General features: G+C 62.6%; 4 protein-coding genes across 6 annotated transcripts; 1 reads left to right on the plus strand and 3 right to left on the minus strand.

The window, feature by feature from the left end:
• Window positions 1–4,110: 4,110 nt before the first annotated feature.
• Window positions 4,111–10,069, minus strand: SCARA3 (scavenger receptor class A member 3). 3 transcript variants are annotated; one of them, XM_056342254.1, is made up of 6 exons: window positions 9,199–10,069; window positions 7,952–8,008; window positions 7,763–7,882; window positions 7,135–7,233; window positions 5,651–6,694; window positions 4,111–4,880 (listed from the first exon to the last, which is right to left on the minus strand). In XM_056342254.1, exons 1-6 carry the CDS (start codon window positions 9,203–9,205, stop codon window positions 4,441–4,443), a joined length of 1,767 nt encoding a protein of 588 aa, XP_056198229.1. In that variant the 5' UTR covers window positions 9,206–10,069; the 3' UTR covers window positions 4,111–4,440. The 3 variants fall into 3 exon arrangements, with proteins under 3 accessions (XP_056198229.1, XP_056198228.1, XP_056198227.1); XM_056342253.1 differs by having other exon boundaries at window positions 7,949–8,008; window positions 9,199–10,067; XM_056342252.1 differs by having other exon boundaries at window positions 7,763–8,008; window positions 9,199–10,067.
• A 1,517-nt stretch (window positions 10,070–11,586) lies between these two features.
• LOC130150936 (uncharacterized) lies at window positions 11,587–17,360 on the minus strand. Its single transcript, XM_056342251.1, has 2 exons — window positions 17,333–17,360; window positions 11,587–16,278 (listed from the first exon to the last, which is right to left on the minus strand). Exon 2 carries the CDS (start codon window positions 15,965–15,967, stop codon window positions 12,083–12,085), a length of 3,885 nt encoding a protein of 1,294 aa, XP_056198226.1. The 5' UTR covers window positions 15,968–16,278; window positions 17,333–17,360; the 3' UTR covers window positions 11,587–12,082.
• Window positions 17,361–18,088: 728 nt separating this feature from the next.
• CLU (clusterin) lies at window positions 18,089–23,048 on the plus strand. Its single transcript, XM_056342255.1, is given in 10 exon segments — window positions 18,089–18,238; window positions 19,484–19,591; window positions 20,235–20,383; window positions 20,564–20,734; window positions 20,810–21,227; window positions 21,808–21,921; window positions 22,158–22,225; window positions 22,227–22,385; window positions 22,616–22,797; window positions 22,883–23,048. Coding segments are annotated over 9 exon segments (1,353 nt in total). The 5' UTR covers window positions 18,089–18,238; window positions 19,484–19,506; the 3' UTR covers window positions 22,890–23,048.
• Window positions 23,049–23,439: 391 nt separating this feature from the next.
• Window positions 23,440–27,794, minus strand: SLC35F6 (solute carrier family 35 member F6). The gene is made up of 6 exons (XM_056342258.1): window positions 27,646–27,794; window positions 25,650–25,722; window positions 25,407–25,578; window positions 24,754–24,966; window positions 24,442–24,552; window positions 23,440–24,212 (listed from the first exon to the last, which is right to left on the minus strand). Exons 1-6 carry the CDS (start codon window positions 27,720–27,722, stop codon window positions 23,740–23,742), a joined length of 1,119 nt encoding a protein of 372 aa, XP_056198233.1. The 5' UTR covers window positions 27,723–27,794; the 3' UTR covers window positions 23,440–23,739.
• Window positions 27,795–27,803: the final 9 nt, after the last annotated feature.

The raw sequence follows: 27,803 nt of genomic DNA on the forward strand, positions 1-27,803 counted from the left end.
TAAGGAAAACAAATTTGTGCTGGTCTCACTGCTGCCCCGGCAGTGGAGCGACTCAGAAACAGTTGCCACTAACCCAGTGTCACTGGTATGTGCACGAATGTGAGGCTGCTGACTGTGTAACTCTCCTCTTCATGCTGGCAATGGTCAGCAAAGCTGGGGGATCCCTCTGCGATTGGGGGGTGTACATTTGGGTAAGCTCACAGCTGCTGTGCAGACCTCCCCAGCCTTGCTGGCTGTAAATCTGGTGGCTCATTAAATACAGAGCTACAGATGATGAAGTCTGAGCTCGGCTGTTGCAGCCTGCATAAGTGCATGACCACAGGCTGTGATATGTGCCTTTAGCACAGCGTCAGAATAGTCTCGAGGTGTATTTTCTTTTAAATTCTGCTCAGTGTCTGGGCTGTTCCTTGGAAACCTCTGAGGAGAGAAGTTTGTGATGAAGAGTTGAGTTTTGCACAGCGGCTGCGCCTGTCCACACCAGAGCTCTTCCCTGAGCACTCTGTAAGGTTTCTTGGATAAATCTGTATGAAACGGCCGCGGTGATCCTTGCAGCACCTGTATATATGTCATAATTAAATTCATACCATGCTGATAAAACGTGCTGCGAGGTGGGAGTCGGCTGGCGCGCTTGTGCCTTGGTGAAGAGCAGGGAGGGTGTGCGGGGTGTCTCAGTGCAGCAGAGGCATGCGGAGCCCAGCTGTGCTGAGGGGGGACAGGACAAGTCTAGGAAGGTGGGTTTGGGGTGTGACTCTGGAGGCCACGAACTCGCCTGCAGCCTCGGGAGGTCGGGGAAAAGGCCCCCCCGCCTCTGGCTTTGCATCTCCCCAGTGTGAAGGAAGGATGTCTGCTGGTTCAGGGGTGGTGATTTTGGGGAGGAAATATGCAAAAGGAAATTGAACCTTAACGAACTGAAGTCTTGACAGCCTCATCAGAGAATACTGAATTACTGCAGGAGAAGAAAACTACCCTAGTACAAGGCCCTGGGGGTGTGGGGTTGGGGCTGGGGGCAGTGAGGAGGGGTTCAGGCCCTTGTCAACCCATTTCCTTGCTGGGAGGAAGAGGATGGTGGGCTGTGCATCCTCTTGCTGCCCATGTCCTGTCTCTGCTTGGGCTGACCTGAACCTGGAGTGTCTCCAGCTTGTGCCACTCCAAATTCTCCCTGGTGTCCCACCTGTTTAGGGACCTGATGTGCAGACTGGCCCAGAGCCTGGTGGGGGGTGTGTGTGTGGGTAAACCACCCCGGGTCTGGTAGGGACGCTGAGGCACAGTGCAGCGACCGTTTTCTTTCCCTCCTCCCAGCTGCCCCTGGCAGAGGCAGGGGAAACGCGGGGAGTCCGGGCGGCTCTGGTGGAGCAGGGCAAGGGGAGAGGAGCTGGGGGGACCCTGTCTCGCCCTGCATACCTGACACCGCTGGGTCTCCCTCCTCGCTGCTATCAATGGGCCCTTTCATGGGATGGGGTGTTGGCTGGGGCGGGTGACCTGGAGGCTGGTCATGAGCTGTGCTGCCATCGGCACCACCCGCGGCTGCAGCCCTGCAGCTGCAAACTGTTGTGCTTGGCTGCAGCACCTGCCCAGTGCCTCCAGTGTCCTCTGGCCTTTATCGATGAGTGATGGCCCCTGTACATGGCTGCTATGGGCCATGTGTCCCCAGACACCTGCATGGCTGCCTGTGGGCTGCGTGTCCCCAGGCACCCTGTGCATGGGTTCTGTGTTCTCAAGCACCCTGTGTATGGATGTCCGTGGGGCTGTGTGTCCCCCAAACACCCTGTGCATGTGGGCTGCGTGTCCCCAAGCACTCTGTGCGTTGATGTCCATGGGACTGTCTCCCCCCCAAGCACTCTGTGCATCTGTGTCCATGGGGCCTTGTGTCCCCAGGCACCCTGTGCATGGCTGCCCAGGGTGGGAGATGCTGGGTCCATGCCGTCCCTCCATGGCACTGTTCAGGACAATCCATGGGGAAGGGCAAGGATGGTGAGAGGCTGTGCAGCCCCAGCCACGATGCTCCCCTCCGTCCCCACCCGCTGGCCAGCAGCAACCAAGAATCACCCTCCCGACAGCAAGCGGTCCCAGCTGCCGTCAGCACTTCCCGCCCAGCCCTTCCCCACCTCCACTCCTCGTTTATTTATTAATCCTTTTGCTCCCAGCTCTGAAATCCTATCGCCCACCCTTGCCACTGCCCGGAAAGCGCAGCTCTGGCTGGTGTCAGGGGGAAAACCCTGCCCTTGCACATTTTTTTGCAGGGCCGGGGGAGGATGTGGACGCCCATCCACAGGCACTGGCACAATATTATGCTAAGGCTGCTGCCTGGCCAGATGTGCTCTGGCTTTCCACAGACGCAGGCATTTGGGAAGGGGTGAGGAGGTCAGGGTGGGGGTTACAGTATGGCCAGGTCCTGCCTAGTTGGGGGAAACTGAGGCACAGTGTGGTGCTGGGCATGGCTGAGGCTCCGACCCCCTGCTGTGTGCCAGTTTGGTTACGATTCAGCATATGGGCTGGGTGCTGAGGGTCGGTGCGGCGCAGGCAGCACCCACTCCTGGCACCCAAACCCTTACCAGCACCCACGGCCCAGCCACACACCCACAGCGCGCTTCCCTCCGGCCCTCGTGGCCATGTCCTCACCACTGGCACGGGAGACAATCACACAGGGACTCACTGAGGGCTCAGGACCCCCAGATGGACTGGCATAGCCCCCAGCACCAGCAGCTTTGCAGGGTGCCCGTGTCCCGTCCTCCCCAAGCACCGGGCAGGTTTGCGTCTCATCCCTTGTCACCAGCTTGGGACGGGGTGCCCCCACCAATTAAACCCCCCTCCCCCAACCTGGGGGAGCTCAGGGCTGTCTCCTGGCCCCCAGCACCCCAGCAAGTTGAACCCAGCCCTGCCCAGGCCTGTGGCCCTGTCAGCCTGTGGCCCATCTGTGTAACGAGTTGACAGGTCTCTGCTCCCCCCAGCGCCCCCTGCTCAGAGGGCTCCCCCACCCCCACCGCCTGCTGCCTCTGCAGCCATGGCAGCTGCAACCCGGGGCCAGGGCCGTGTTGGCCCGCGTCAATAACCAGCCTTGGGCTGTTCCTGCGATGAAAACAGGAAACTCCTTTGCCAACAGCAATAAACCACCCGGCCGGCTGGATCCTGTGCCCCGGGCAGGGCAGGGCACGGGGCTCCCCGAGCTGGGGCTCCCGGCGGATGGAGGGGATGGGGACGGCAGGGCTGGCCTGGCTGTTATCCCCAGTGCCGTGATGCTCTTGGCACCATGGCCCCGGTGCGGTACTTGGGGCCCCCCACCCCTGCTCCGGTGGTGTCCCCCTGCAGCCAGGCCTCGGGGACCCCAGGTTTGGCTGGCAGAGGAGATGACACTGCTCCCTTCGACCCCGGCAGCCTGTCCTGCCTGACAGCCCGGGTTGGGAAACTGAGGCACGGAGCAGAGCAGACACGCACCTTCCTGGCGGCGGTGGGGTCCCGGCTGCTCCCCCACTCCCCGGCAGGGTCAGCCTGGGGCAGGGCGATGCTGGGGGGCTCTTGTCTGGGGGGGAGCCGAGAGCCCCATTTCTCACTGCCAAGGGCATGGGGGCCGCACGGGGGACCCTGCAGGGAGGAGGGTGGCTGTGGTAAGCGGGGAAGGGGCTCTGCCAGGGGGGAGGTTGGTGAGCAGGGTCCCTGTCAGAGACTGTGTCTCCCATGGCACACATGCATGTTTGCACACACCTGCATGCACACGTGTCCACACATCTATGGGCACGCTCTGTGTGCATGCCTGTATGTGTAGGCATACGCCTACCCGTGCACATGCATACTTACTCACGCACACGTGCACATGCACACACATTCACGCACACATATGCACACTCACACATGCACACAATCATGTGCACATGCAAACTCATGCACATTCTCACTTGTGCAAATGCATGCATGCACAGTCATGCACACGTGCTCATTCATGCACATGCACACGCATGCACTCACTCCTGCTCACTCCCTCATGCACCCACGGCTGCAACACACTTTCTCCCACCACTTGCTCGCTGCCACCAGCAGCAGTTTGGCTGTGGGTGTTCCCCTGGTGCACCCCATCCCCCCACCCTGTCCCCCCAGTGCAGACGCCGCCTGTCCCCATACAGCTTTATTGTGCCGCGAGTACATTGAGGGGACAGCGCGGGGATGGGGGGATGAAGGTGGCTGGGGTGGGGGTCAAAGGGCACAAACCAGCTGCACCCCGTCCCGCGGGGAGCCCCCACCCTGGGGCTGGGAATGGCCAAGCCTGGAGCCGGCAGCATCCCTGAGAGCCAAGGACCAGCCCCGGACCCTCGCACTGGGGGGGTACCAGATCCCCTCGCCCCCCTGTCCTGTGAGGCTCTGCCTCACACCCCTGTGGGGGATGCCCTGGAGGTCCGGGGGGGGTGGCTGTCGCCGCTGTCCTGGTGCCCTGGCTGACAGCAGGCTGGGTTACTGTCCTGGGGGGCCAGGGGGGCCCGGCAGCCCCGGGGGGCCTCGCAAACCGGGGTCCCCCTTGGGCCCCATCGGGCCAGCCTGGCCCACAGCACCGGGGGTCCCAGGGAGTCCTGGTTTGCCCCGCGGGCCAGGGGGGCCCACTGGCCCTGGCACCCCAGCCGGCCCCGGGAGGCCAGGGTCACCCTTGGGTCCACCCTGTCCCCGAGAGCCAGATTGCCCAAAGCTGCCCTTGGCACCCTTGAGGCCAGGGAAGCCTTTCAAGCCCAGGGGACCCCTATCACCCGGGGGGCCAGGGGGTCCTGGGGGGCCAGGGGAGCCCTGGGGTCCCGGCGAGCCCATGATGCCCGTGTCGCCCTTCTCTCCTTCACTTCCTGGTGGGCCCTTGACGCCCGCGTCACCCTTGAGGCCACGGGGGCCCGGCAGTCCCGGCACACCTAGGGGGAGAGGAGGGGGTGATTAGGAAGCATGGGGCGGGGGGGTAGGACTCTGAAGTGGGGAGAGAGCGGGATGCCCCAGCCCTGCAGCCCTTGCTGTGGGCTCCAAAGGACACCCGGCATCGTGCATGGGTGTGGGGCCACTGCAGGGCTCCCCCTAAAACCAGGTCCAGGAAACGGCTGGGCTTGTTAATTCGGGCAGCCCTGTAATGATGCTGATGTAGGTGTGATATGGCTCCAAGCTGGGCGGTCCATGCCAGAGCATGAAGCTGCCAGGGCGTCCATGGGCTCCATGGAGCTGATGGTGGAGCCAGGATAGCCCCACTGCTCCCCTGGGTGGATGGATATGTCCCAAGGCCACCTGAGCCACCAGGGAGAACTCTGGGCACCCTCACCATGGGGCAGCCATATCCTCTCCAGCAAGAGGAGTCCCTCTGCAGGCCAGCCGTGCTGGAAGGACATGGGTCACCTCCCCGCTGTCCCTGTCTCCCCACGCAGGGACAGCTCTGCAAGCCAAGTCCACACAGCTCCATGCTCAGGATCCTTCTGCACCACGGGCAGGTGTCTGGGTGCCTTCGTGCACATCCCAGCACTGCCTTGGCCTTAGCGATGGTGGTTTGGGTCCTCCACCACCTGCCTGGGGTGCAGGGCACTCCCAAAGAGCCCAGATCCCACCATGCTCAGCCACAGAAGAAACAGCCCCCGAAGCAGCCTGGCCCCAACCCACCCCCAGGCAGGGCTTAGGCTGTGCCCACCAGGCTGCACCTCACCTCGTAAGATGGTGATGTTTTTCAGCATCTCCCCATGCCGGACATCCACCACCTTCATCTCCTCCATGACCATGGACAGGTTGCGGATGTCAAAGTCCAGCCGGGCACTGAGCAGGCTGTAACGCTCCCGCAGCAGGTCTGTGGTGCCCTGGACCAGGCTGAGGGACTTGTTCAGGTAGTAGAGCTCCTCAGCATGGGTGTGGAAGCCCAGGGTGCAGGAGAGCCGCACGTCATCCAGGTAGCGCAGCATGCTGTGGACGTGGCTGTCGGTGGCGTTGATGTTGGCAAAGATGGTGCTGATCTCGATCTCGTGGGACGTCATGCGACCTTCTAGGGTCTCGAAGCGTTCAGCCGTGCGGTTCTGCGTGTACCTGTTGTGGTAGCGCAAGTCATTCATGTTCTCCTCATGGTCATCCAGGAAAGAGGAGATGTTGTCCAGCTGCAGCTGCAGCCCCATCACCTGCAGCACCAGGTCGTGCATGCTCTCCGAGTTCTGGCCGACCTGTCGAGCTGCTGCACCAACGCTGCCTTGGATGGTCTTCACCAGCTCGCTGGTCTTGGAGGAGGTGGCCCGCAGCCCACCAAAGAGGCGGGTGTAGTTCTGCCACTCGGTGACAATCTTCTGCAGCGTCAGCGTCTCCTCATCCGTCTTCCTCTGGATGACCTGGATCCAGTCAGAGGTTTGCCCCAGGGTGAAGTTCATCTGCTGCATGGCTGCTCGGACATCATAGCGCTCCTGGGCCAAGCCCTTGAGAGAGCTGTCTAGCTGGGAGGTGACCACCTGCCAGCCCCCAAGCTGGGCCAGGAACTGCCCCAAGCTTTCGTTGACCTGCCGGACGGACAAGGAGCAGTTGTCCACCTCACTGGTGATTTTGTTGCTGGTGGATGAGAGGTGGTCATGGGTCTGGGAGGTCCGGTCGAGCAGGATTTCTTGAACTAAAAGCATCTTCTGGATCTCCTCCAGCTCACCCTGCAGCTTGGTGATCTCCTGGCCCAGCTGTCCCGTCTCGTGACAGACGGAGCAGTTTCCCGAGGTCTTCTCATCTGAACAAAGGGCAGAGGGGTCTGTTACCCTACCCTGTCCCTCACTGGGCCTGGAGACCCTCCTGCTGAGAACCAGAGAGGAGGAAGGAGCCTCACCATGGTCTGTCCTTGCAGACCCTGGAGATGGGCACCACAGACCCATGACTGGGTCAACCCTGACGCCACCAGCCTGCACCACCTCCCCACTCTCATCCTGCTCCTGCCACCTCTGTGCAGCAAGTTCTCCAAAAAGCCCAACCCCACCAACCCCACCCTCAGAGTGGTACAGTTCTCTGTCCCCAAAATCTTGGGAGATAAGTGGGTTTTGGCCCTGGACCTGAAAAGTAGAGGTGCTTCAGCCCCTGGCTGGCAGCACCGAGCAGCTGAGATCCACTCAGCTGGAGGGACACGTGGTGTTGAAGCCTGGAGAAGACCTTCAGGTCCAGGTACAAGCCACTCACCCAGCCCCTGGAGATCCTCCTGGATGGACACAATCTTCTTCTCGTAATAGGTCTGGGCTGAGCTGATGTCGTTGGAGATGGAGTTGACTTTCTTGAACACTGTGGAGGAAAGGTGGGGGGTCAGGGGGAGGTGGGCAGGTGTCAGGGTGAGCTCATCCTCCACACCTTTCCTCCCAGCTTGTTCCCTGGCAAGGAGGGTGGCCAGGGCTTGAGGCGCCAGGCTGGGCAGCTGGTGGGTGCTGGCTCTGTGGGGTGGGTGTCCCTAGGGGCTTTCAGGGTCAGGGCTTGGCTAAGGTCTACAAAGCACCTCCAGGGGCCCAGCCCCAGGGAGCGTGCCATCCCTGCGCTGAGCCTGGGAGGCTGTTTCTTGCCTGTGGAGGTGATGGGGTGGCAAGCTCTGGGCTCTGGGGTGGTTTCTGAGGTCCCCCATGGGGGTAAAGCCATCCTCCGGTGAGGCGGCATCACACCCAGGGTTCTATGGGTATCCCAGGGGCAAGTCAGCATGAGCTGGATGCTTCTTTCCACACCTGGGTGCTGCAGGTGCTTTGGGGGAGCCCCAGTATCCCCGAGGGTCTGCCCCAAGGAGGGGAGGCAGGAGCCAGACCACACAACCCTGCCCAGCACTCACCTAAGGCAGCCAGCACGGTCACGACCACGATGAGGAGGATGGAGAAGACGTAGAGGACTTTGACGGCAGCCTGGAGGGAAAGGTTCTTCTGGCACCGTCTGCAGCTGGTCTGTGCCCTACCTGAGCGCAGAAAGGGAAGGATCAGGCCCTGCTGCACCCCCTGCCCACCCCAGGGGATGTCCTTACCACTCGGTCGGTAGCTGAAGGTTGGCATCTCCTCTTCCTCTCCTCCCACCGGCTCGTCTTCTGAAAGCCAACACAGGAGGGACCTGAGCTGCCCGCACCCTCCTGCTCCCAGCCCTGGGGATGCCGGTGGTCCCTGGGGACACTGGCTGAGCCTCGGCGGTCTCTGTGGACACCGGCTGAGCCTTGCCACAACCCAGCGTCCCTGGGAAAAAGCTGGGAAGCCACACGGGAGCCATCACTGCAAGCCAAAGCCTGGTGGCACCAGCCTGCAGGGTCCTGTCCCTGCTCCCCTGCCTGCTTCTGTGGCGCTCAGCTGGGCCCTTTGCACTCCAAGACCACAAAACTTGAGGAAATTTGTTTGAATTTGGCTAAAAAGTGGGGGTGAGGGAGAAGCTGCTGGCTCCCAGCTCCCAGCCCTGATGGGCTTTGTACATTCCCAGCCCCTTCTCGCAAAAACCATGGGAGCAAAGAAAACCCACATGCCACCCTGGCCACCACCCAGCCTGGACCCCCAGCCCGGTGGGGGGCAAGTTGGGGTGTTGCTGCTGGGTCCCACCCACGGCTCGAGCACAGGGGACGCACTCAGCACCGGTACCCAGCCCCGAAGGAGCCCGGGGCAGGGGATGGTGCCTCCTTCCCTGGCTCCCCAAAGCTCCCCTGGAGCTGTGCCGTGCCCGAGAGCCCCCTGCAGCCCCCCGCCAGCTCAGCCAGCCCCTGCCCGGGGCCTCCCCGACCTCCCCTCGCTGGCAGGAGGGTTTCCAGCTGGGGGTGCCACAAGGGGGGCTACAGGCACCGTGGCACCGGCACCCCCCACTTTATACAGCCTGGCTTCCCCCAGGCAGAAGCAGGCAGGGGACAGGAGAGGGGCTGCAGGCGGCGGGGCCCCCTGGGCTGGGGGTGGCAGTGATTCCCTCTGTCCCCCCTGTCATGGCCCTTTGCTTTTCAGCTGCTGCAAATTTTCCTTTAGGGCCCCATGGAGTCAACAAGTGACGGGCTCTGAGTGAGCGAGGGTAAGCCTTGGAGGCTCCCCCCCCAACCTGTGTGTGCGGTCTCTGGCCATGGCGAGGCCGGCGCAGCCCCCCCCATCCGTGGGGAGATGCTGCCCATGTGGAACAGGAACACGTTGGGCTTTGGAGGGTGCCAGCTGCCCCCCCACTCCAGCATGGCCATCCCCTCCTGTCCCCCATGCCACCAGCCCCACTCTTCTCCCCACAGCTCCAACCCCCCCTCCCTGGCTTCCCCCCACTCACCTCTCATAGCCCCCGAGGTGGGGGGCAGTGGGTGCAATCCTGCACCAACCCAGGCCTCACCGCCCCGGTTCCCGCATCCGCCCCGGCACGTCTCTTCCCGGCGAGCGTCAGCGAGCGGCCAGCATGGCCGGGACTGCTCCCCCCCGCCGGCCCCCCGCTCCCAAAACTTCCTGGGGAGCCTTCAAAAGCCACCACAGCGGTGGAGCATCCCCATGGCCGCCAGTTTGCCCATGACCTCTGCCCACGCGGGATGGGGACGGGTGACTGGTGATGGCAGAGCCCGGCTGGGCTGGATGCTGGCCACCAAAAGGCGAGGCGCTGGGATATGTGCTGGAGAAGAAAGGCTGGTCCCGCGCCCGCCCTCCTTCCCTCCAGCCCTAATGACTAACAAATGTCCGTCTGACACTGCGCTGTGCTGTGCCGTGCCAGCCTCACTTGTCTGGGAGGCCTGGGGGTCTGGGGAAAGGGTCCTGGTCTGGGGAGAGGGTCCTGGTCCAAGGGCAGCAGGGCTCAGGAGTCTGGCTTAGGGAGATGGGGGGCTGGGGTCAGGATTGGGGAGCTAGGGTTTGGGTATGTGGATCTGGGGCAGGGATATGGGGTGATGGGTCTGGGGTCTGGCCCCTGGGACCAGGTCAGGGATGTGGGGTGCTGTGGTTCAGGGTCTGGGGTCCTGGCTGGGACCCAGGGTGCTGTGGTTTGGCTCCCGGCTTTGGGTTCAGAGTGGTGGTCCCAGTCCAGAGACGTGGGATAGGGGTCCCCTGGGGGTTGGGGATGTTTGGGGGTTCCTTGCCGAGACCCCCTCCCCACCAAGGCTTTTGTGTCGGGCTGCTGCTGCCCTCTGCCGAGACCCGGCTGGGCTCCCAGGCAGCCTTCCTCCCCACATGGCCTCCCTCCTCCTCCTCCTCCTCCTCCAAGTGCCCCTCAGACACCTCTGGGACACTGAGGGAGGGTCTCCAGCTGGCCAAACCTCCACTACTCCTGCAGCAGCTCCCTGCTTGCCCCAGCCCAGGCCTGCCCCTCTCATCTGGGTTTTATTAGTTGATTTTCCATAATATTCCCCATACCAGCACGTGTCTACCCCCTCGTCACTCGGATGCAGCTCCTGGACATTGCCATCTCGTATTTTTGGGTCCTGCAGCCTCCCTCTCACCCCCCTGGCCATTTCTGGGATATTTTTTGGGTCTCTCGGCTGCTTCCTCAAGCCTTCCCCAACACATCATACTGGAGAACGTACCAACACCTATCACCATCATTTTTTGATCGCCAGAGCCCCAGAAGTGATGCTCTTGCAGTGGTTGTGTCCTTTGATGCCCCAGCCCATGACATCTTCTTGGGGTTCACAAGGTGGCTGCGGGAGGGTGCTCACTGGCAGCTGAGGTCTTCTTCCCACCATCTTCATCCTCGGCAGCTGCAGTGTGCTGCTCTTCCTCAGCCCCTTCAGGCCGTCCCTGATGACTCACAGCTGGTGGAGCCAACCCAGAGATGTCCCCCTCAGCCAAACCTGGCTTCCTTCGGCTGCAGCTCTTGGAACTGCTGCCTTGCTACGGGATTTACCAGCTGGCTAAATGCTGGTGCGGCATCAGTGATGGGGTTACTCTCCTACGTCCCTGCCGATTCAGCACTTGGGCTGCTGGCTTGCCGCAGAAGCACTAAATATACTGCTGCTGGGGTGGCAGATGGGTCCCTGCCACGAGTCACCGGACTGCCAGTCCCTGGGCTACCTGCCATGCCCTGGATCCTGCCATCAAGTGCAGCTTGTCATGTGAGTGTCCCCAGGTGAGCCCACAAGTCGGCTCTCATTAAACACACACGAGCATCCTCTGCCTTCAACCAGCTGATGGACCAGAGCTTGGGGTTCCCAGGGTCTGTGCAGCCACCGGGCTTATGGTCACCCTCTGCTGCCTTCACCACTTGGTTTAATGATTGGACTGGATGACCTTAAAGGTTTTTTCCAACCTAATGATTCTACAATTTCTATGATATTAAGTAGCAGAGGGGCTCCTGAGAGCCAGCAGGAGATGGAGAATGATACAGACAACACTTTGAAGACCATGAGGAGCAGCATCAGGAGGTCACCCGGAGGTCAGTAAGTGGGGCTGAGACTCGGGTGTTGGACACTGGCGGCTCCCCTCTCCTCCTCCACCATTCCCAAAGGCTGCTGAGCCTTGAGCTGCGATTCCCCGGTGTTGTGGGTGAACCCCTGTGGGCAGTGGAGTGTGAGAGGCAGAGAAGGCCTTGATACTGTGCAGGCACTGTGACAACTAAAGCATTCCTCTGTTATCAACGCTGTTCTCAGCCCAAACACAAACCACAAGCTGCTATGCAGAATTTAACTCTATCCCAGCCAAACCCCATGCAGAAAGGAAGAAAAGCAAGAAAACTTGTGGGTTGAGATAAAAATTGTTTAATAAATGAAGGAAAAGTGGAAAAAGGGAAAGAAAATAAAGCAAGCAAAGCAAGGGATGCCAAGGCATCCTTTTCTCAGTGTCTTCCACAGTCCTGAGCAAAAGCTGGCCCAGCTCTCCCAAGCCTTGCACAGGACTGGGGATGGCAACACCATGCCAGTGCTTCCAGCACTGCTGGAGAGCCCAGCACCGTGCTGGATGGTATGAAGAAAACCAACTCCATCCCAGTCAAAACAAGTAAAGTCTTCCCTCCCTGCACTTCAACACCATAGCAAGAAGATGTTGTGCATTACTCAGTCCTGCTTAAAAGCCCCCCAGTCTTGCCTAAAAGCCTCCCAGCCCTGCTTACCCCCCCCCCCCCACCTAAAAGCCCCCTAGCCCTGCCTAAAAGCCCTTCAGCAAACCCAGTGCACCCATTTTCTCCCCACACCATGAGACACGACACACGGAGACAGCAATCTCATAGATGAGATGGGGGACTACAGCCATGGAGCATCCCCCTCCTCACAGTCCCTTGGTAGCATGCCTTCAGTCCAGTGCTTGTAACTGGTCCCATCCTCCTGCAGCTGTCTGAGCCAGGGGAGGACGTTGTCCTGGGGGCAGACCTCCTCCTCACATCCACACTTCATCTCCAACGGGAAGCCAAAAATAATTTGGTAAGGGCTTAGCACTTCTCCCCGTGCCCGTACAGATCTGAACCCCGCCAGGATCAGGGGGAGCATCTTCACCCACTCCCTGCCAGCCCCCAAGGCCAGCTGCTGCAGAGCTGCCGAGGCCGGTCCCACCTGGCTGGGCTGCAGGAGGTCGCACAGCAGCTCCACGCTGCATGCCTCCATCACCAGCTGCACAGCATCCCGGAGGAAGCATGGCACGTGCAGCAAACGGATGGCACGAGGTGTCCCGTACCGTGTAAAAATCTCCTCGAAGAGCACCTTGACTGTCTCCTCTGCTGTCTTCTCCCACACTGGAAAAGCCTCCACCCATCCTGAAAACTCATCCTCCACCACCAAGAGGGAGTGGTACCCCTCCTTGGTCTCAGGGAGGCCACTGATGTAGCTCAGCTGGAGCTGCGACCATGGCCCCTCTGCCCGCTGGGGCAGCACCCTGCCCACTTCGTTCCTGCCCGCAGCACACAGAAGGCAGCTCCGCACCCAACGGGCCACCTGCTCACTGTCACCTTCCCAGAGTGCCACCTGCCGCACCCTTGCCAGGGTCCCCTCTGCCCCCTCATGCAACCAGTAGTGACACCGGGCGATTATTTCTTGCTTCTCGTGCTTTGAAGGCTCCCAGATGTGGCAGCTGCCCACGGCCCTGCCAGACATCGCCCTGGCCCTCCTGCCCACCTTCTGGCTCCAATCCTTCTCCTCCAGGTCCTTGCTCCTGTCCCCTCCCATGCACCTGATGTGCAGCATCCCTGGGTTGGTGTGGACCCACTGGAGGATGCTGGGCCATAAACCCTCACCGGAGCTTGCCCACGATCCTGATTCCCACTCACCAATCTGGCTTTGCAACTCTTCCACCAAGGACCAGCAGCTGGTGTACAAATAGAGGGGTGAGGAGCGTTGGTGACTATACAGGAGCTGCTCGAGAGCCTCCAGCTCTGCATCCAGCACCAAGCTACTCTGGGCCACCCCGAGCAGCCACCGCTCTTCCAGGTTGGCCGCAGCAAAGCTGATGGAGTCGGTGTTGTCGCTGGCCATGAACCACACGTTGGCCTTGGGGACGTGGGAGGGCAGCAGCCGCAGAGGGGGAGCGGTGGGGACTGGGGTGCTGGGAGGGTACCTGCACTCAGGCTGGGGGCTCTTTGCCATTGCCCCCGTGTTCACCAGCAGCAGAGTCCACTGTGCTGGGTACGGGTTCGTCCCGCAGGACCCCAATGCTTCACCCCATACAAGATACTTCCAAGGGGAGTGGGGCATCTGGATGACGATGGGGGCCAGCCCTGTGAGGGTCTCAAATGCCTGCACGGCCCAGATGGCTGCCAGGCACCCCTTCTCCTGCGGCAGGTAGGAGGCCTCATGGCTCTTCAGGATGCGGGAGCTGTGTCCCACCGGCACCAACCGGCCCTGCTTGTCCTCCTGCAGCAAGGAAGCTCCTATCGCCTCTTTGCTGGTCGTTAACCTGATAATGAAGGGCTGGGACTTGTCAGGGAACCGCAGGGTGGGCGCAGTCAGGATGGCGTGTTTCAGGCGGCTCAGCTCCTGCTCCTGCTTTGGTCCCCATTCCCATGCGACCTGCTCAGTGGTGAGGCGGTGGAGCGGCCGGGCCAGCTCCCAAAAGCCAGCAATGTGATCCTGCAACGAGATGAACTGCCCGAGCAGCGAGCGGAGGCTGTGGACATCCCGTGGGCAGGGTGCTTTGCTGATGGCCTCCAGCTTGCTGGCCTGGATCTCCCTCCCCTCAGCCCCAATTGTCATCCCCAGGTAGTCCACCTTGGGCTGCACGAGCTGCACCTTCTCAAACTTGGCTTTAAATCCTGTTTTTTGGATCAGCTTTAGGACTGTCTTTGTTCGGGCTCTGGTTTCCTTTTGGCTTCTCCCAGTGATGAGGATGTCATCGACGTAGGAAAAAACCCAAGGCTGATCTCCTCGGGGCAGCTGGAGCAGCATCTGAGCCACCCGCCGGTGCACGATGGAGGTGGTGCTGTGGAAGCCCTGGGGCAGCCGGGTGAAGAGATACTGCTGGCCTCTGAAGGTGAAGGCAAACCTGGCTCTGGAGTCTGCTGCTAAGGGTATGGCGAAGGAGGAGTTCGATAGATCCACCACTGAGAAATACTTGCTTTTGGGGCTGATGGTGGCAACAAGGGTGGTCCTGTTCAGGACCACTGGAGCCTCCACCATGGGGGTGGCCTTGTTGATAGCTTTGCAGTTGAGCGTCAGACGCCATGTCTTCCCGTCGCCTTTCGGGATGGGATGTAAAGGGCTGTTGGAGGAAGAGGTGCCTTTCACCACCACGCCATCAGCCAGCAAGTACTGCAGCATGTTCGCCACTGCCTCGTCCATATCGTCTGGCAATGGGGGTTGCCACTGGAAGGGCACCGGTGCCCCACTCAGGTTCTCTTCCCCGGACACCAGCCCACAGTCCATCTCGTATTGCGCCCACACATATGGGAATTCCTCCCTCCACTGCTCTTTGTCCTCAACCTCTACCACCTTGACATGGCAGGCTAGCACCGCAGGCCTAGGAAGAGCTGGGGAACCTCCCTGCTCCAGGAGGTCATCGTCAGAGTGTTCCCAGATCTGCTCATTCTCAGATGGCTCCGGCATGGCAGGGAGGTGCTGATCATCCCCATATGTGGTCCCACTGATGGAGACGGGGGTGTCGTGGCACACAGCAAGGTACAGCAGCTGGGGGTACTGCTGCACTGTGGTGATGTCCACATGGGTGTCCACCAAAGCATTCACCTCCTTGTAGCCACCCACCCTGGCTCTAGCCACCCCCTGCCCCTGCTCCTGTTGGTGGGTTTTGTTCCCCATCTCTGTAGGGTATGCCTCGGTTTTTGTCTTCAGGATCTTCTCCATCAGCCTGACTGCCAGGTCCCTCGTGGACCGCCCTTCCCACTCTACCATGTCTTCTCCCAGGCAATGCAGCTTCTCCCACACTTGCCTCCTCTGCTCCTCCCCAGACCTTCCCTCTGCTGATGAAGGGTTCAAGTCCTGCCTGTCCCTGTCCCCTCGAGGGACAGTGGCAGCATCCTTGTCCTCCACCCACAAGCCCAGGCTCTGGGGCAAACCAGTGGTCCTTCCCTCCTCATCCCCGCTGGTGCCTGCCTGGACCAGGGGCTGAGTTCGACCCACCTGGTCCCTGTGGCCATCACCCCCCCTCACCACAACCCCATCTTGCACTTTGCGTCCAACAATTGGCTCATCCCAGCCATCTTCCCTGAGGTGTGGGATGCTGCTGCAGATGTTGACTGCCGTCACCGAGGCCATGTGCTCTTCCTGCTGGGCTTCCCCACCTCGGGTGGCTTTTTGGCAGGTCCCTGGCTTCTCCAGCAGCCCCAGCGCTTTCTGCTCCAGTTCGGTGCATCTCTCAGCAGCCTGTGTCTGCAGCCTGGTGGCTCTCTGGCTCTCCTTGGCTCCTTGGAAAGTCCGGCACTGCTTGCTCCCATTCTTCAACTGTGCCATGTGCCACAGCAACCGCTGGTCCCTGCTCAGCCGCCAGCCTTTACCAAGGCGCTGGAACCAGGAGAAGTTAGCAAACTCCTTCTCCGTGTCCCCCACTGCCGGCTGCTGGGGGAGAGCATCTTCCACCCAGGGCTTGTGACTGTTCTCCTGGATGAGCATCCCCAAATCTGCTGCTTGCGAGGCTGGCGGAGGGGAAAATTTCCCCTTCCGCTTGTCCTTCCTCCAGAAACAGGCCATCACCACGAGAAACAGGAAGGAAACCGGGTGTTACCCCGACGGCCCCTCACCTTCGCCTCCCACCGCTATGGCACAGGGGTTTGCGGGAGGACTGGGGGCTTGCAGTAGCACTGAGGGATGTCTGTGTGTGCCAGCACCGGTAGGAGCTGCAGCGAAACGGTTACAAGGCTGCTCTGTGTCTGGGGAGGAAGAGGAAGATGGTGGAGGAAGAGGAAAGTTGGTGAGGCCTCTCTCAGGGGGATGATGGCAGCAGTGTCACAGCTGAGATGGCCCCTGCTCCGGAGATGTCCCCTCTTCTGCAAGCAGTGGGGCTGCAGAGGACAGAGTGGGGTGTGAAGCCCTGCGAAAGGGAGGGAGCACCAGCCCCCCCTCACCCCCAGAGCCTGCACCCACCTTCTCCGTGGCCGTGGCCAGCCCAGGCCTGCTCCCGTTCACCCAGGGGCTCCGGGGACCCCGTATGATCTGAGGGGAGCATGCAGCCAATGTCCCACCCATGGTCCCAGGAGAACATGCACCTATGTGTCCCACCCATGGTCCCAGAACTTGCACCCTCATGCACCCACATGACCCACAGACGGTCCCAGGGAGTTCTTGCATGCCCATGTACATGTGTGTCCCACACATGGTCCCAGGAGATCTTGCATGCCCATGCACACGCATGTCCCACACACAGCCCTGGGAGAACATGTACCTACGTGTCCCTTGTACAGTCCCGGAAGAGCCTGCAGCCCCATGCACATACATGTCACACACACGGCCCTGGGAGACCTTGCACCCCTGTGCACACACATGTCCCATACATGGTCCAGGGAGAACATGTACCTACATGTCCCCTGTACAGCCCCAGAAGAGCTTACAGCCCCGTGCACACTTGTCCCCCACACATGGCCCCAGAAAAGCTTGCACCCCTGTGCACACACGTCCCACACACGGCCCTGGCAGACCTTGCAGCCCCCATGCACACGTGTGTCCCACACACGGCCCTGGAAGAATATTTACCGACATGTCCCCTGTACAGCCCCAGAAGAGCTTGGAGCCCCATGCACATGCGTGTCCCACACATGCCCATGCACACTTGTGTCCCACACACAGCTCTGGGAGAGCTCGCACCCCCGTGCACACGCGTGTCCCATACATGGTCCAGGGAGAACATGTACGTACATGTCCCCTGCACAGCCCCAGAAGAGCTTGCGGCCCCGTGTACACGCGTGTCCCAGATCACACATGCCCACGCACACTCGTGTCCCCCGCCCGGCTCCGGGAGATCTTGCACCCCCGTGCCCCCACGCCCCCCGCCCGGCCCCGGGAGAGCGGGCCGCCCCCCCCCCACACACGTGCCCCCCCGCCCCCCCGCGTGTCCCGTACCGGATCACTGCGGGCGCCGGGCGCTCGGGTACCGGCGCGCGCTGCTCCCCTCCTCCCCGCTGAGTGGGGGGGCGGCCCACTAGCCCCCGCACGCCGTCCCGCCCCTTCGCTGGGCGCCAACCAGTTCTCCCAGTTCCGAAAACTGCGTGTTTTTGCACTGGGCCGTAATCGGCAGCCGAGCAATTGTTTTCTCGGCCCTGGGGGCGGGGGGTGGGTGGGGGGCTGCGGTCTGGGGCCCTGGGGCCCTTAAGGGAGCGTGGGGGGAATGGGGGGGGCATGGCAGAGGGGGGGAGGGGGAATCGTGCCTCAGTTTCCCCCGTGGCAGCGAGGAATGTTGCAGCTCGTGGGGTGAGGGGCATGGAAGGGGTGCGGGGGGGTCCCGCTCAGCCACCTCCCCCGTGTCCGCGGCCGCGGGTGGGAAGGGGATGCCCCGTTGTACCGACCCCCCCCCCCGCCACCGCAGCACCCCGTCCCCCCGGGTGGGGGAGGGGCAATAACGGCCCCCGGGGGGATGGGGTGATTGCGGAGATAACAGGGTGCGCAGCGTCCGACGAGGTTTTACCCCCCCAGATTGTAGCACCCAGATTTTGGGGACCCCAGGGAGGGTGCAACCCCCTCCCCGTGCCGGGGGGCCGTGCCGGCGACGGCCGTGGGAGATACACGCCCATCCCCGCGGCACCGCGGCGCCGCGCACCGGCACGGCGGGGGGTGGGGGGGGTTGGAACGTTGGGGGGGGTTGGAACGTTGCGGGGGGGCACCGCGAAGAGAGGGGCGGGTCGGGCTGGGGCCGGTCCCGCCGGTTCCAGAAAGCTCCGGGGCCGGAGCGGGGCGGACCCGCAGCGTCGTAGCCGGATAAATAAGGGGCGGGCGGCCGCGGCGGAGCTCGGAGGGGCGACCGGGGTGCAGGTACGGCATCCCCATCCCATCTCACCCCTTTCCTATCCCCATCCCCTTCCCACCCCATCCCCTTCCCATCCTTTCTCTTCCCTGCGATGAGCTTTGCCGGTCTCAGCCAGCGCTGCAGCCCCGTCCCGGGCTGGGGACTCAGGGGTCCCCCCTTGGGGTGCCCCTGCCCTGCAGCTGGGGTGCAGTGGGGTGGGAACGATGGGGGCTCCATGCCCGCTTTGGTGGTGCAGGGGTTATGCCTGGGGGTCAACCAAGGGGGGGGGGCACGGGGGGGGGCCCCTGTGGGGCAGAGAGGGGGGCTGTGCACCCCAGGGTGCCCCCCCCCGCACCTCCGGGCCGCGCGGGGGGGGAGGTGGTGCAGCGGGCGATGCTTGGCCCTGCCGGCAGGAGTTTCCCACAATGCCCTGGGATGGGCAGGATGAAGCTGAGCCGGGGCGGGGGGGGGGGGGGGCGGGGGGCGCGGGGAGGAAGAGTTATTTGAGGGGCAGCACTGGGGGGAGTGGGCAGCAGTTCCCACAGCCGGTGCTGCAGTGGGAACTGGGGGGCGCTGGACCAGTGTCGCTGGGGGGGGAACCGAAGCCCCACTGCGGCTGGACCATTGCAAAAGGTTTGGGGTTTGTTGTTTTTTTTTTTGGGGGGGGGACGGGGTCAGCCATTGCACAACCCCGGTGGCCCTGCCGGCTCCAGCTCTGGTGGGGTGGAGTGATGGGCGAGCTGGGGGTGCCATCCTTGGCATGGCACCCATCTGGGGATGGGGGCTGTCACTGGATATTCCCTGCCCATTCCTGCTTGCAGCTGGCAGGAGCCCAGCCCTGTCCTGGCTCTGCCCCCCCCCCCCCCAATCCCCCCTAGCCCCTCTCCATCTCCCAGGGGGAGCAGGGGAGAAGAAAGGCACCGCTGGCTCCCATGGCGGGGGGAAATCCGTGCCCGGTCACTGCTTTGGCCGCCTGCCCTGCCTGGCCGCGGGCCTGGGGCTTGTTTGTGCCGCAGGCAGGCGGGTGAGGGAGGGGGGGAGAAGGTTCCACATCCTGGCCCCCCAGCTGGGGCTTCGAGCGAGACCCCACTGGCCAGGGACCCTCACTCCTGGGGACAGCTCCCCCAAGTAACAGGGCATCAGCTCAGTCATTGCTGTGTCCTCAAAATAGTGCCCCGGGGGGGCGTGCTGGTCCCCACTGCTGACTCAGAACCCCGTGTCCCAGGGAGGGGGGGCAGATCCTGCTCTGAGCCCCTGCTCTGCCCGCACAGGCAGCTGCCTGCAGGACGGGACCATGGCGCTGCTGCTGCTCTCGCTCCTCGGCCTCCTGCTTGCCTGGGAAGGGGGCCAGGCCCTCATCCCCCCCAGCGAGCTCAAGCGTGAGTGGGGGAGCTCTGGGGAGGAGGGGAGCAGCCCGGGTGGGTGCTGGGGTGTGGGGTGGGCAAGGGACCTGGCAATACCATGCCCAGGGCAGTGCTGAGTGGGGAGGATGCAGGACCCATGAGGTTGGGTTAGGGGGGGGGTCACAGCTTTTCATTTTGGGGGGGTGGATGTTCCCTGCAGGCTGGGGGAGCAAATGGGGTGTCTGTGGTGTGGGGGGAAAGCTGTGCCTATGGAGGGGCTAGATGGGTGGGGGCACAGCATCATCCCTGGGGGGCTGGGAGCTCAGGGTTGGGGCTGGATGCTTTTCAGTGGCGGGAGAAAGGAAGATTCTGCCCCTGAGCTCCCCCCTGAGCTGGGGGGGCAAGGGCTGGCGTGGGCACAGCGAGAGCCGGTGGCAGTGGCCAGACAGGGATGGCACAGCCTGACGGCTGCCCTGGCACGAGGCCGTTCCTTGGGGGGCAGCTGGGGGCTCATGGCCAGCACTGCCCAAATATTGGGGGTGGTGGGCAGGGAGATGCAACCCCAGCCCAGGCGAGATTTTTGGGTCACTTTTCTTGAGTTCTGTGAGCTGTTGGCAAGCAAACAGGACTCTGCACCCACAAATACTGCTCTTCCTCCTCTCCTGCCCGCCCCCTCCAGAGATGTCAGCAGCTGGCAGCAAATACATCGACACAGAGGTGGAAAATGCCATCAACGGGGTAAAGCAGATGAAGACCCTCATGGATAAGACCAGCAAGGACCACCAAGCCATCCTGCACACCTTGGAGGAGACTAAGAGGAGGAAGGAGGTGAGTGAGGACGAGGAGGGTGGCTGCTCTGACCCTGGTGCCCAGAGCCCCTGGTGGGGCTTGGTGTATCTGAAGGGTTTGGAGGATCTCACGCCCGGCCGGGGTCTGTGCATCCTGGGAGCTGGGGGCCAGGGGGGGCGGGGGAAGATGCCCTCGGGGCTGTATGTGGGTGCCTTGCAGGAGGCGGTGCAGCTGGCCCGGGAGAAGGAGCAGCAGCTGGCAGCGAACCAGGAGGTGTGCAATGAGACGATGCTGGCGCTCTGGGAAGAGTGCAAGCCCTGCCTCAAGCAAACCTGCATGCGCTTCTACTCCCGCACATGCCGCAGCGGCTCGGGGCTGGTGGGGCGGCAGGTGAGTGGTCCCACAGCACCCGCTGATGCTGGGGAGGGAAGGATTTTGGCCTGATCCTTCTCCCCTGCCTGGCAGCTGGAGGAATTCCTCAATCATTCCTCGCCCTTCTCCATCTGGGTGAATGGCGAGCGCATCGACTCGCTGCTGGAGCGGGACCAGCGGCAGGAGCGGCAGTTCGAGGACCTGGAAGAACGTTTCGGGTTGCTGGAAGATGGGGTGGATGGCATCTTCCAAGACAGCACCCAGGTCTATGGCCGCATGTATCCCTTCTTCCGAGCACCCTTCAGTGGCTTCCGCGAGGCTTTCCGTCCCTCCGTCCAGCATGTCCGCTTCCCCGTGCGCAGTGAGAGGTTTTCCCGGGAGCTGCATCCGTTCTTTCAGCATCCCCACCACGGCTTCCACCACCTCTTCCAGCCGCTCTTTGAGATGACACAGCGGATGCTAGAGGAAGCACAGGGTGGCTGGGAGCACTCGCTGGGTGGCTTTGCCTCAGGTAGGGTGCTCGCCACAGGCGAGGTGTCATGGGGCCCCCAGTTTGGCTGGAATCAGCAGGTTTATGTCGTATCCGTCGTCGTGTCCCCCCCCTTCTTAATAGGGTGTGACTAACTTAGAGGATGAGCTCAACCCTAACACGACACATCAGAGAATCCCCACGGGAACCCAGGAATCACAAGCTCCACTGTTAGCAGAGCTGGGCTGGGTGTTTGGGATTTCCCCCCCACACACACAATCTTGGCTGCTGGAGCTGCCACCATCCCAGGAAGGTGTTTGTTTTGGGCAGGCAGTGCCGGCTAACAGTGCCGTCACCGTCTGCCACCGCAGCCCCGGCTCAGGCGGCTGGGAAAAGGGATATTTCGAAACAGAGGTTGGCAGGGAATGCTTTGCTTTGGAAAAAACAGCTGGAGGGGGGTCGACATTCCCTGAAAAAAGCACTTTCATGTCCCCCAAGAGCACCTTGGGGTGTTGGCTGGGGCCAGCCCTGCAGCTTTGCCCAGGGTTGGGGGGATCTGGTGCTGCCCCCTGCCAACCCTGCAGTGTTTTGGGGTGCTGAGGCCAGACTGGGCTTTCCACAGAGTCCCGTAACTTCAGTGACGAGCGCATGGTGTGTCGGGAGATCCGTCGTAACTCAGCCGGCTGCCTGCGGATGCGGGATGAGTGTGAGAAGTGTCGGGAGATCCTCTCTGTGGGTGAGCTGGGGCCGGGAAGGGCAGGAGGGACGTGTTTAGGGGTTCAGATGCAGTGGGGTGTGAGGGGGCACATGCACCGGGGCTGGGGGGGGCCTGAGATGTGGTGGAGTGCAAGATGGTGCATGCACTGGGGCTGGGGGTGAGGTGATGACATGCAGGGGGGTGTAAGGGGGTGCATGCTCTGGGGCTGGGGTTGAGCCCTGGCACCCCCTGATACCCCCGCACCCCCACCCCAGACTGCTGGCAGACAGACCCTGCCCAGAGCCAGCTGCGGGAGCAGCTGGAGGATGCGCTGCGCCTGGCCCGAACGCTTCACGCGCCGTTACGACGACCTCCTCCATGCCTTCCAAGCTGAGATGCTCAACACCACGAGCCTCCTGGACCAGCTCAACCGTCAGTTCGGCTGGGTCTCACGTCTGGCCAACTTCACTAAAGGCAATGACGGCTTCCTCCAGGTCACCACGGTGAGTCCCACCAGCACCACAGCATGGCCAGAGGGCTCAAGCCCCCCCCTCTGCCACGGTCCCCCATGCAGGGCCGGCAGCCACAGAAAGTGGGTCAGGGGGAGAAAGAGGCAATTGTGCGCCTGACTGGGCATCTGTTGGCACAATAGCTGGCTGCGAGGCTGGGTGCCAGGGCGAGGGGCCAGCACAGGGGCTAGCCCGGCTCTCCTGGCTTTGTCCCCCGCTCCCAGGTCCTCTCCAAGACTCCCAACCTCGAGGACCCCTCAGCCCCCCCTGACACACAGGTGACAGTGCAGCTCTTTGATTCGGAGCCGCTGTCCCTCACCGTGCCTGGGGACATCTCCTGGGAGGACCCCCGCTTCATGGAGATCGTGGCTGAGCAGGCGCTTCAGCACTACAAGCAAAATGTCATGTGAGTCTGGGACCCCCCCATCCCCATGGCAGGGCTGGGGGGGAGCCATGGCGTGGCTCACCCCCTCCCATCCTTCCTCCGGCAGAGAGTAGCCAAGTGATGCTCCCCACCACTGCTGCTGCAGCCCCGGTGCCGCACCAAGCCCCCTCTCCCTGTGCCAGGGGGTTTAACGCCACTGCCCCCCTCCCCATGCTGCCAGGGCCCCTCTTTGGGCCCCAAACAGAGAATAAAGATAGAGTCAAACACCCTGACTGCGCTCTGCCTTGCATCTTTGGGATGGGCCCTGCCAAGCAAATAAACCTTGCAAAAAGCAGCCACGCGTGCCTGGGGCCGATTGTGGGATATTGTGAAAGGGGGGGAGGGAAGCGAAGGACCTGGCTCCCTCAAACCCACTCTGGCAGGAGCCTCTCCACCAACGACCCAGGGGCTTGCTGCGGTCTCCCATGCCCCATGTGAAAGGGGTCTAGGTGCCAGGTCCTTCCCCTCCTTGGGGACACAAAGGATCATGCCCTGCGTGACCACCGCCCCACTAGGGACAGAGGAGACTTGGCCCCCACCCTCCTGCTGGGGCCAGACCCTGTTCCCCAGCCACGCTGGGCCCCCACACAGCCCTCCCCACAGCCAGCACAGACCCACAGGGAGTTAGCTGTGGGCAGATGCACTTTACTGGGGGGGAGAGACAGGTTGGGGAGCAGCGGGATGAGACCCAGCCCTCCCACCCCCCCACCCTGAGCCCCTTGTGAACAGGGGCAGAGGCTTTAATCTCCCCCGGGGAAGGGCAGGCACAGCCTCACCATCCCCTCCCGGAGCCCTGGCAGTGAGGCAGGGGAGAGGTTTCTCCCTCAAACAGCAGCAGGCTGGCAGCTGGCATCACCACCACCGCGCCGAGATGGTGCAGGGAAATAAATCGCGGGGCCAAGCCCCACACAGGGTGGCGAAGGCTCAGCTCTCGCTGTTGATGGCCGTGGTCTCCCCCTGCAGCAAGCCTTCGTGTTCGGCCGTCCTGCTGGTCTCCTCCACGCGCCGGGGCAGGCGGGCGAGCAGGGGCCGGTGCAGGCCATTGTAAAGAGCAGCACCCACCAGCAGCACCCCAAACCCCAAGATCTCCAGGCCATGGAAGGTCTCCCAGCCCACAGCCAGGCTGACAGCCCAGATGACGAGGGTGCGGAGGCTGTCCAGCACCATGCGGGTGGTGGCACTGATCTCCTTAGTGACGCTGATGCCAGCAAAGTTGAAGAAGGCGATGCTGCTGATGTTACCCAGCAGGGCCAGGGCGATCAGGGGCTGGTGGCCAATCTGGCAGAAGGCATCGAGGGCATCTTCCAGTGTCCGCCGAGGGTTCCCACTGAAGCTGCCCGCTGGGATGTAGTACATGGGCACCAGCAGCAAGGCCAGGATGATGAAGCCAAAGAAACCTGGATGCAACGGGGTGTCAGCTGGGCTCCAAGCACCACTTGGGGCTGCCTATCCCTAGCCCCCTGCCCCCAGCTAACCCCACCTTCCCTGTGGGACCCAAACCTCCACAGCAGCACCCACTTCACAGCCTGCAGTCCCCTCCCCGCACAAAGCAGCCCTCCCCTGGCTGGGTTTGCAGGATGGGGCACCCCAGAGTGCTCAGCCACCTCGGCTGATGTTGCAACAGACCTTCAGTGCCGACGGCCCGCAGCGGGTGCACATCGTGCTTGTAGACAAATTTCTCCTCCAGCACCATCTGGATGGCAACAATCACCTGCGCCATGATGATAAGCAGGTCACCTGCAAGGAGGGGAGAGAAGTGAAGGCAAGGGGAGATAAATGAAGGCAAGGGGAGAGAAGCGAAGGGGGGCTGAGCCCCCTTCTCCCAGCCCACCAGACAGGCAGCATGGCAGAGCCATGCCCGGAGAGCCAGGCACATGCCCTGTGGGGAGTTATTTCCCCGCCATGGCCATCCCACCTCCCCCAAGGGCCACTATGTACCTGTTATCACCTCGCTGAGCTTGTGTTTCTGGTCATGAGAGCTGTGCAGGTCAGCCAGCCCCACCACCACCAGTCCCACAATGGTGACCAGGATGCCCAGCCACTGGCTCAGCTCCAGTTTGCGGCCCAGGAAGGCCACAGAGAGAAGCCCGGTGAAGATGATGACGGATCCTCGCAGCATCTGGAAGCTGGAGGCACTGGTCATGTTCAAGGCTGCACAGGGAGAGACAGACCCATGAGCTGCATGTGCTGCTGGAGCCAGCTAATGCTGCCACCCCTCTGCTTAATAGTCTGCTGTGGTAATTAACAGCATGTCAGTGATTAACTGCAGGAAGGGGCAGTGACGCTGTCTCCCCCCACTCCTATTTAGAGCTGGCAGCAGAGAGGTTTGTGCCAAGATGCAGCCCCATGTCTCTGCTCCATGGGAACACCACACCCCCTGAGGAAAACGGCTTACTGAGCCCTGCTACAGCTCGCTGCATGAGTGGGAAGTGTTTGCTCTGACCCCTCTAACCTGCTTCAGGGTAGACACCCTCCAGAAACATATGCACCGTGGAGTCCTGCAGCCCAACAGCTGAGTCCAGCCTCAGGGACAGCCAGGTCCCTGCAGGGCAAGGGGGGACAGAGGTGGCATCCCTGTCCCCAGCACTTACCCACGTACATGATGCTGGTCCCAGTCATGTCACAGAGAGCAGGGGGTAAGAAGAGCAGCGGGCTGAAGGACTGTGATGGGGCCATGCTGGGCTCCAGCCTGAACCGATCCCTCCACACCAGCAGGTAAAACACCCCCAGGCAGGAAAATTCACCCAGGAACATGCCCACAGCCTGCAAGAGAGGCGGGTGAGGGGGGCTGGCCCTGCCTGCAAGGCCCTGCCTGCCCCGGACAGGGGGCTCACCTGAAGGAAGGGGTGCTGAAAGCCATGCTCCTCCGCCCCACCGCAGCCACTCGCACTGAAGTTATCAGCCCACCTACAAGGCAGAGGAGAGGGTGATGGTTAGAGCAGCGGGCAGCGGAGAGCCAAAGCATACCTCGAGAGCCAGCCCAGGGCTGTCCTCTAGGCCATTAGCCCCCCGAGGTGACAGCTCCGGGGACAGGACATCCATAGCGAAGGAGACAGCGGGGAAGGAGACACTGCTGTGGCTGCCCTGACCTGCCAGCAGCTCCTGGCCCAGCTCCCGGCCCTGAGTGACAGGCAGAGAAACTGATACCTCCATGTAACAGCCCTGCAATCCGGTGTCCCCACGCCCATCGCTGCCAGCACGCTCGGCCAGAGCTGGCCAGGCAGCACTGTCTCCTGGCTGGGCAGACCGCGACAGTGTGGTGGTGGTGGGGGTCACCCCAACCTCTTTCCTCCTCTGTATGTCACCAGCCTTAAAGATGTGGGGGCTAAGGGACACAGGAGTCAGAAAAGATGTGTATCACAAGCTGGGGGCAGCAGCTTCCTCTACTCACACCTTCAGCCGTGGTTTTGGGGCACAAACCTCCTCTTTTGGGTATTCCAAGCAGCACAGAGGGCAAGGCTGGATAAACACAGGCTGTGGCACAGGTTCCCATGGCCTGTTTTGGCAAGGATCTCCCCTCTTTAGGGGCCATCTGCATTGGGAGGGGACCCCAGACCCTCAGTGGCCAGCTGCCAGCCCCCAGGCCACACCCAGTGTGGCAGTGCACCTGACACAGGCAGGCAGGCACCCCACTCTCCTCCGGCCAGTTTTTGCTGATGCTGAGTGGCCGCAGATCTGCTGAGCTTGCAGAAACAGCATGTGAGTGGAGATCAGGGCAATCCCCAGCTCGTCCCCTGCTGCTTGGCGAGGGGCTTTTCAGCCAGGCCAGCAAGATTTAGGAGTGAGTCAGCCCCGGCTGACATGCCACAGCCCCTCTGCCACCGGCCAGCTCAGGTCTGTGTTTTGCAAGAGGCTTTGGGGCCACACGTGGGTCTCATGAGCTGTCTGAGAGCTCGGTGCCATCTCCTGGCTCTGCTCTGCCCCGCGGGGGTCTGTGCCTCTGTTTCCCCATCCAGGGACCTTGGTCTGCCGGGGCAAAGCTGGAGCCTGGCCATCCGGTGAAACCCCACTGATGGCCCACGTGTCTGCCCAGCAGCACTGGGACGAGCTGGCCTGGCAGGTCTGGCTCGCCTGGGCAGCTTTTGGGAACATTGTCCTCACCCTTGCTGTCAGGGCTGGGAGCACCCCAGGGTGCTCTCCAGGGGAAGGGCCTCAATCCAGTCCCTGCCTGGTTTTTAGGGTGAGCTGCAGGACAAAAGCAGGCACACGGAGCCTGGTTTTGCGGGTACTCGGATGGCTCCTCCCCAGCACCATACAGCCGGCCACAGCACCCCTTGACAGCACCTGCAAGAGGGCTAGAGAGCCCCAGCTCCCCTGGCCATGCACCCTCTTCCCTCCCGCATCGCCTGGAGCTGGGTCCCCAGCCCTATGGGACACCCTAAAGCCCAGCCCTGGCCAGCTTTGGGGGGGGGGGGGGCGGGGCACAGGGCAGGTCCCGGAGCCCTGCCAACACAGCCTGGACCACAGCCTGGCCTGGGTGGGAGGGGAAGGGCCCCCTCACCCCTGCGTGGGGCTGCGGGTGCCGCAGGGAAAAGGCCCAAGGGCAGTCATCCCCAAAACCACGGAGGGGACCCGAAGCCCAACCCGGGGTGGCATGCTCGGACCTTGGGGCCACCAGCCATGGGATGGATGGAGGGGACTAGAGGCCTGAAGACCGGGCTTCGACCCCTGCGGAGGGCGCGCGGGGCCAGGAGGGGCCCAGGCCACGCTGAGGCCCGGGAAGGCCCCGAGCAGGACGGTGGGCCCAGCCCCGAGCCCGAGGGGGCCGAGGCTGCTACGGGACCCTAGCCCCGGGGTGCGGGTTCCCCGCCCGCCGCCGGGAGGACTCACTTGGCCGCCAAGGTGTTGATGGAGCCGGTGACCAGCATGAGGGCGGCCAGGCCCAGCTGGTACCGGGACCAGGCCATGGCCCCGCCACCGCCGCCGCCTCCCGCCCTGCACCGGGACCGCCGCCGGCCCAGCCCCGCCCCCTGCGGGCAGACCCCGCC

This window comes from Falco biarmicus, chromosome 6 (genome assembly GCF_023638135.1).
Source record: "Falco biarmicus isolate bFalBia1 chromosome 6, bFalBia1.pri, whole genome shotgun sequence".
In the NCBI taxonomy this organism is placed as follows: Eukaryota; Metazoa; Chordata; class Aves; order Falconiformes; family Falconidae; genus Falco; species Falco biarmicus.

Bases quoted from the DNA above. Each gene is read 5' to 3' on its own strand.
- SLC35F6 (XM_056342258.1), bottom strand. From the start codon at position 27,722: ATGGCCTGGTCCCGGTACCAGCTGGGCCTGGCCGCCCTCATGCTGGTC. The intron at 25,579-25,649 runs GTGAGCCCCCTG...CCTCTCTTGCAG, and splicing joins TTCAGCACCCCTTCCTTCAG to GCTGTGGGCATGTTCCTGGG. The intron at 24,213-24,441 runs GTCTGTTGCAAC...CGTTGCATCCAG, and splicing joins GCGGGCCGTCGGCACTGAAG to GTTTCTTTGGCTTCATCATC.
- LOC130150936 (XM_056342251.1), bottom strand. From the start codon at position 15,967: ATGGCCTGTTTCTGGAGGAAGGACAAGCGGAAGGGGAAATTTTCCCCT.
- SCARA3 (XM_056342252.1), bottom strand. The intron at 7,234-7,762 runs GTGAGTGCTGGG...TTTCCTCCACAG, and splicing joins GACCGTGCTGGCTGCCTTAG to TGTTCAAGAAAGTCAACTCC. The intron at 4,881-5,650 runs GTGAGGTGCAGC...CTCTCCCCCTAG, and splicing joins AAACATCACCATCTTACGAG to GTGTGCCGGGACTGCCGGGC.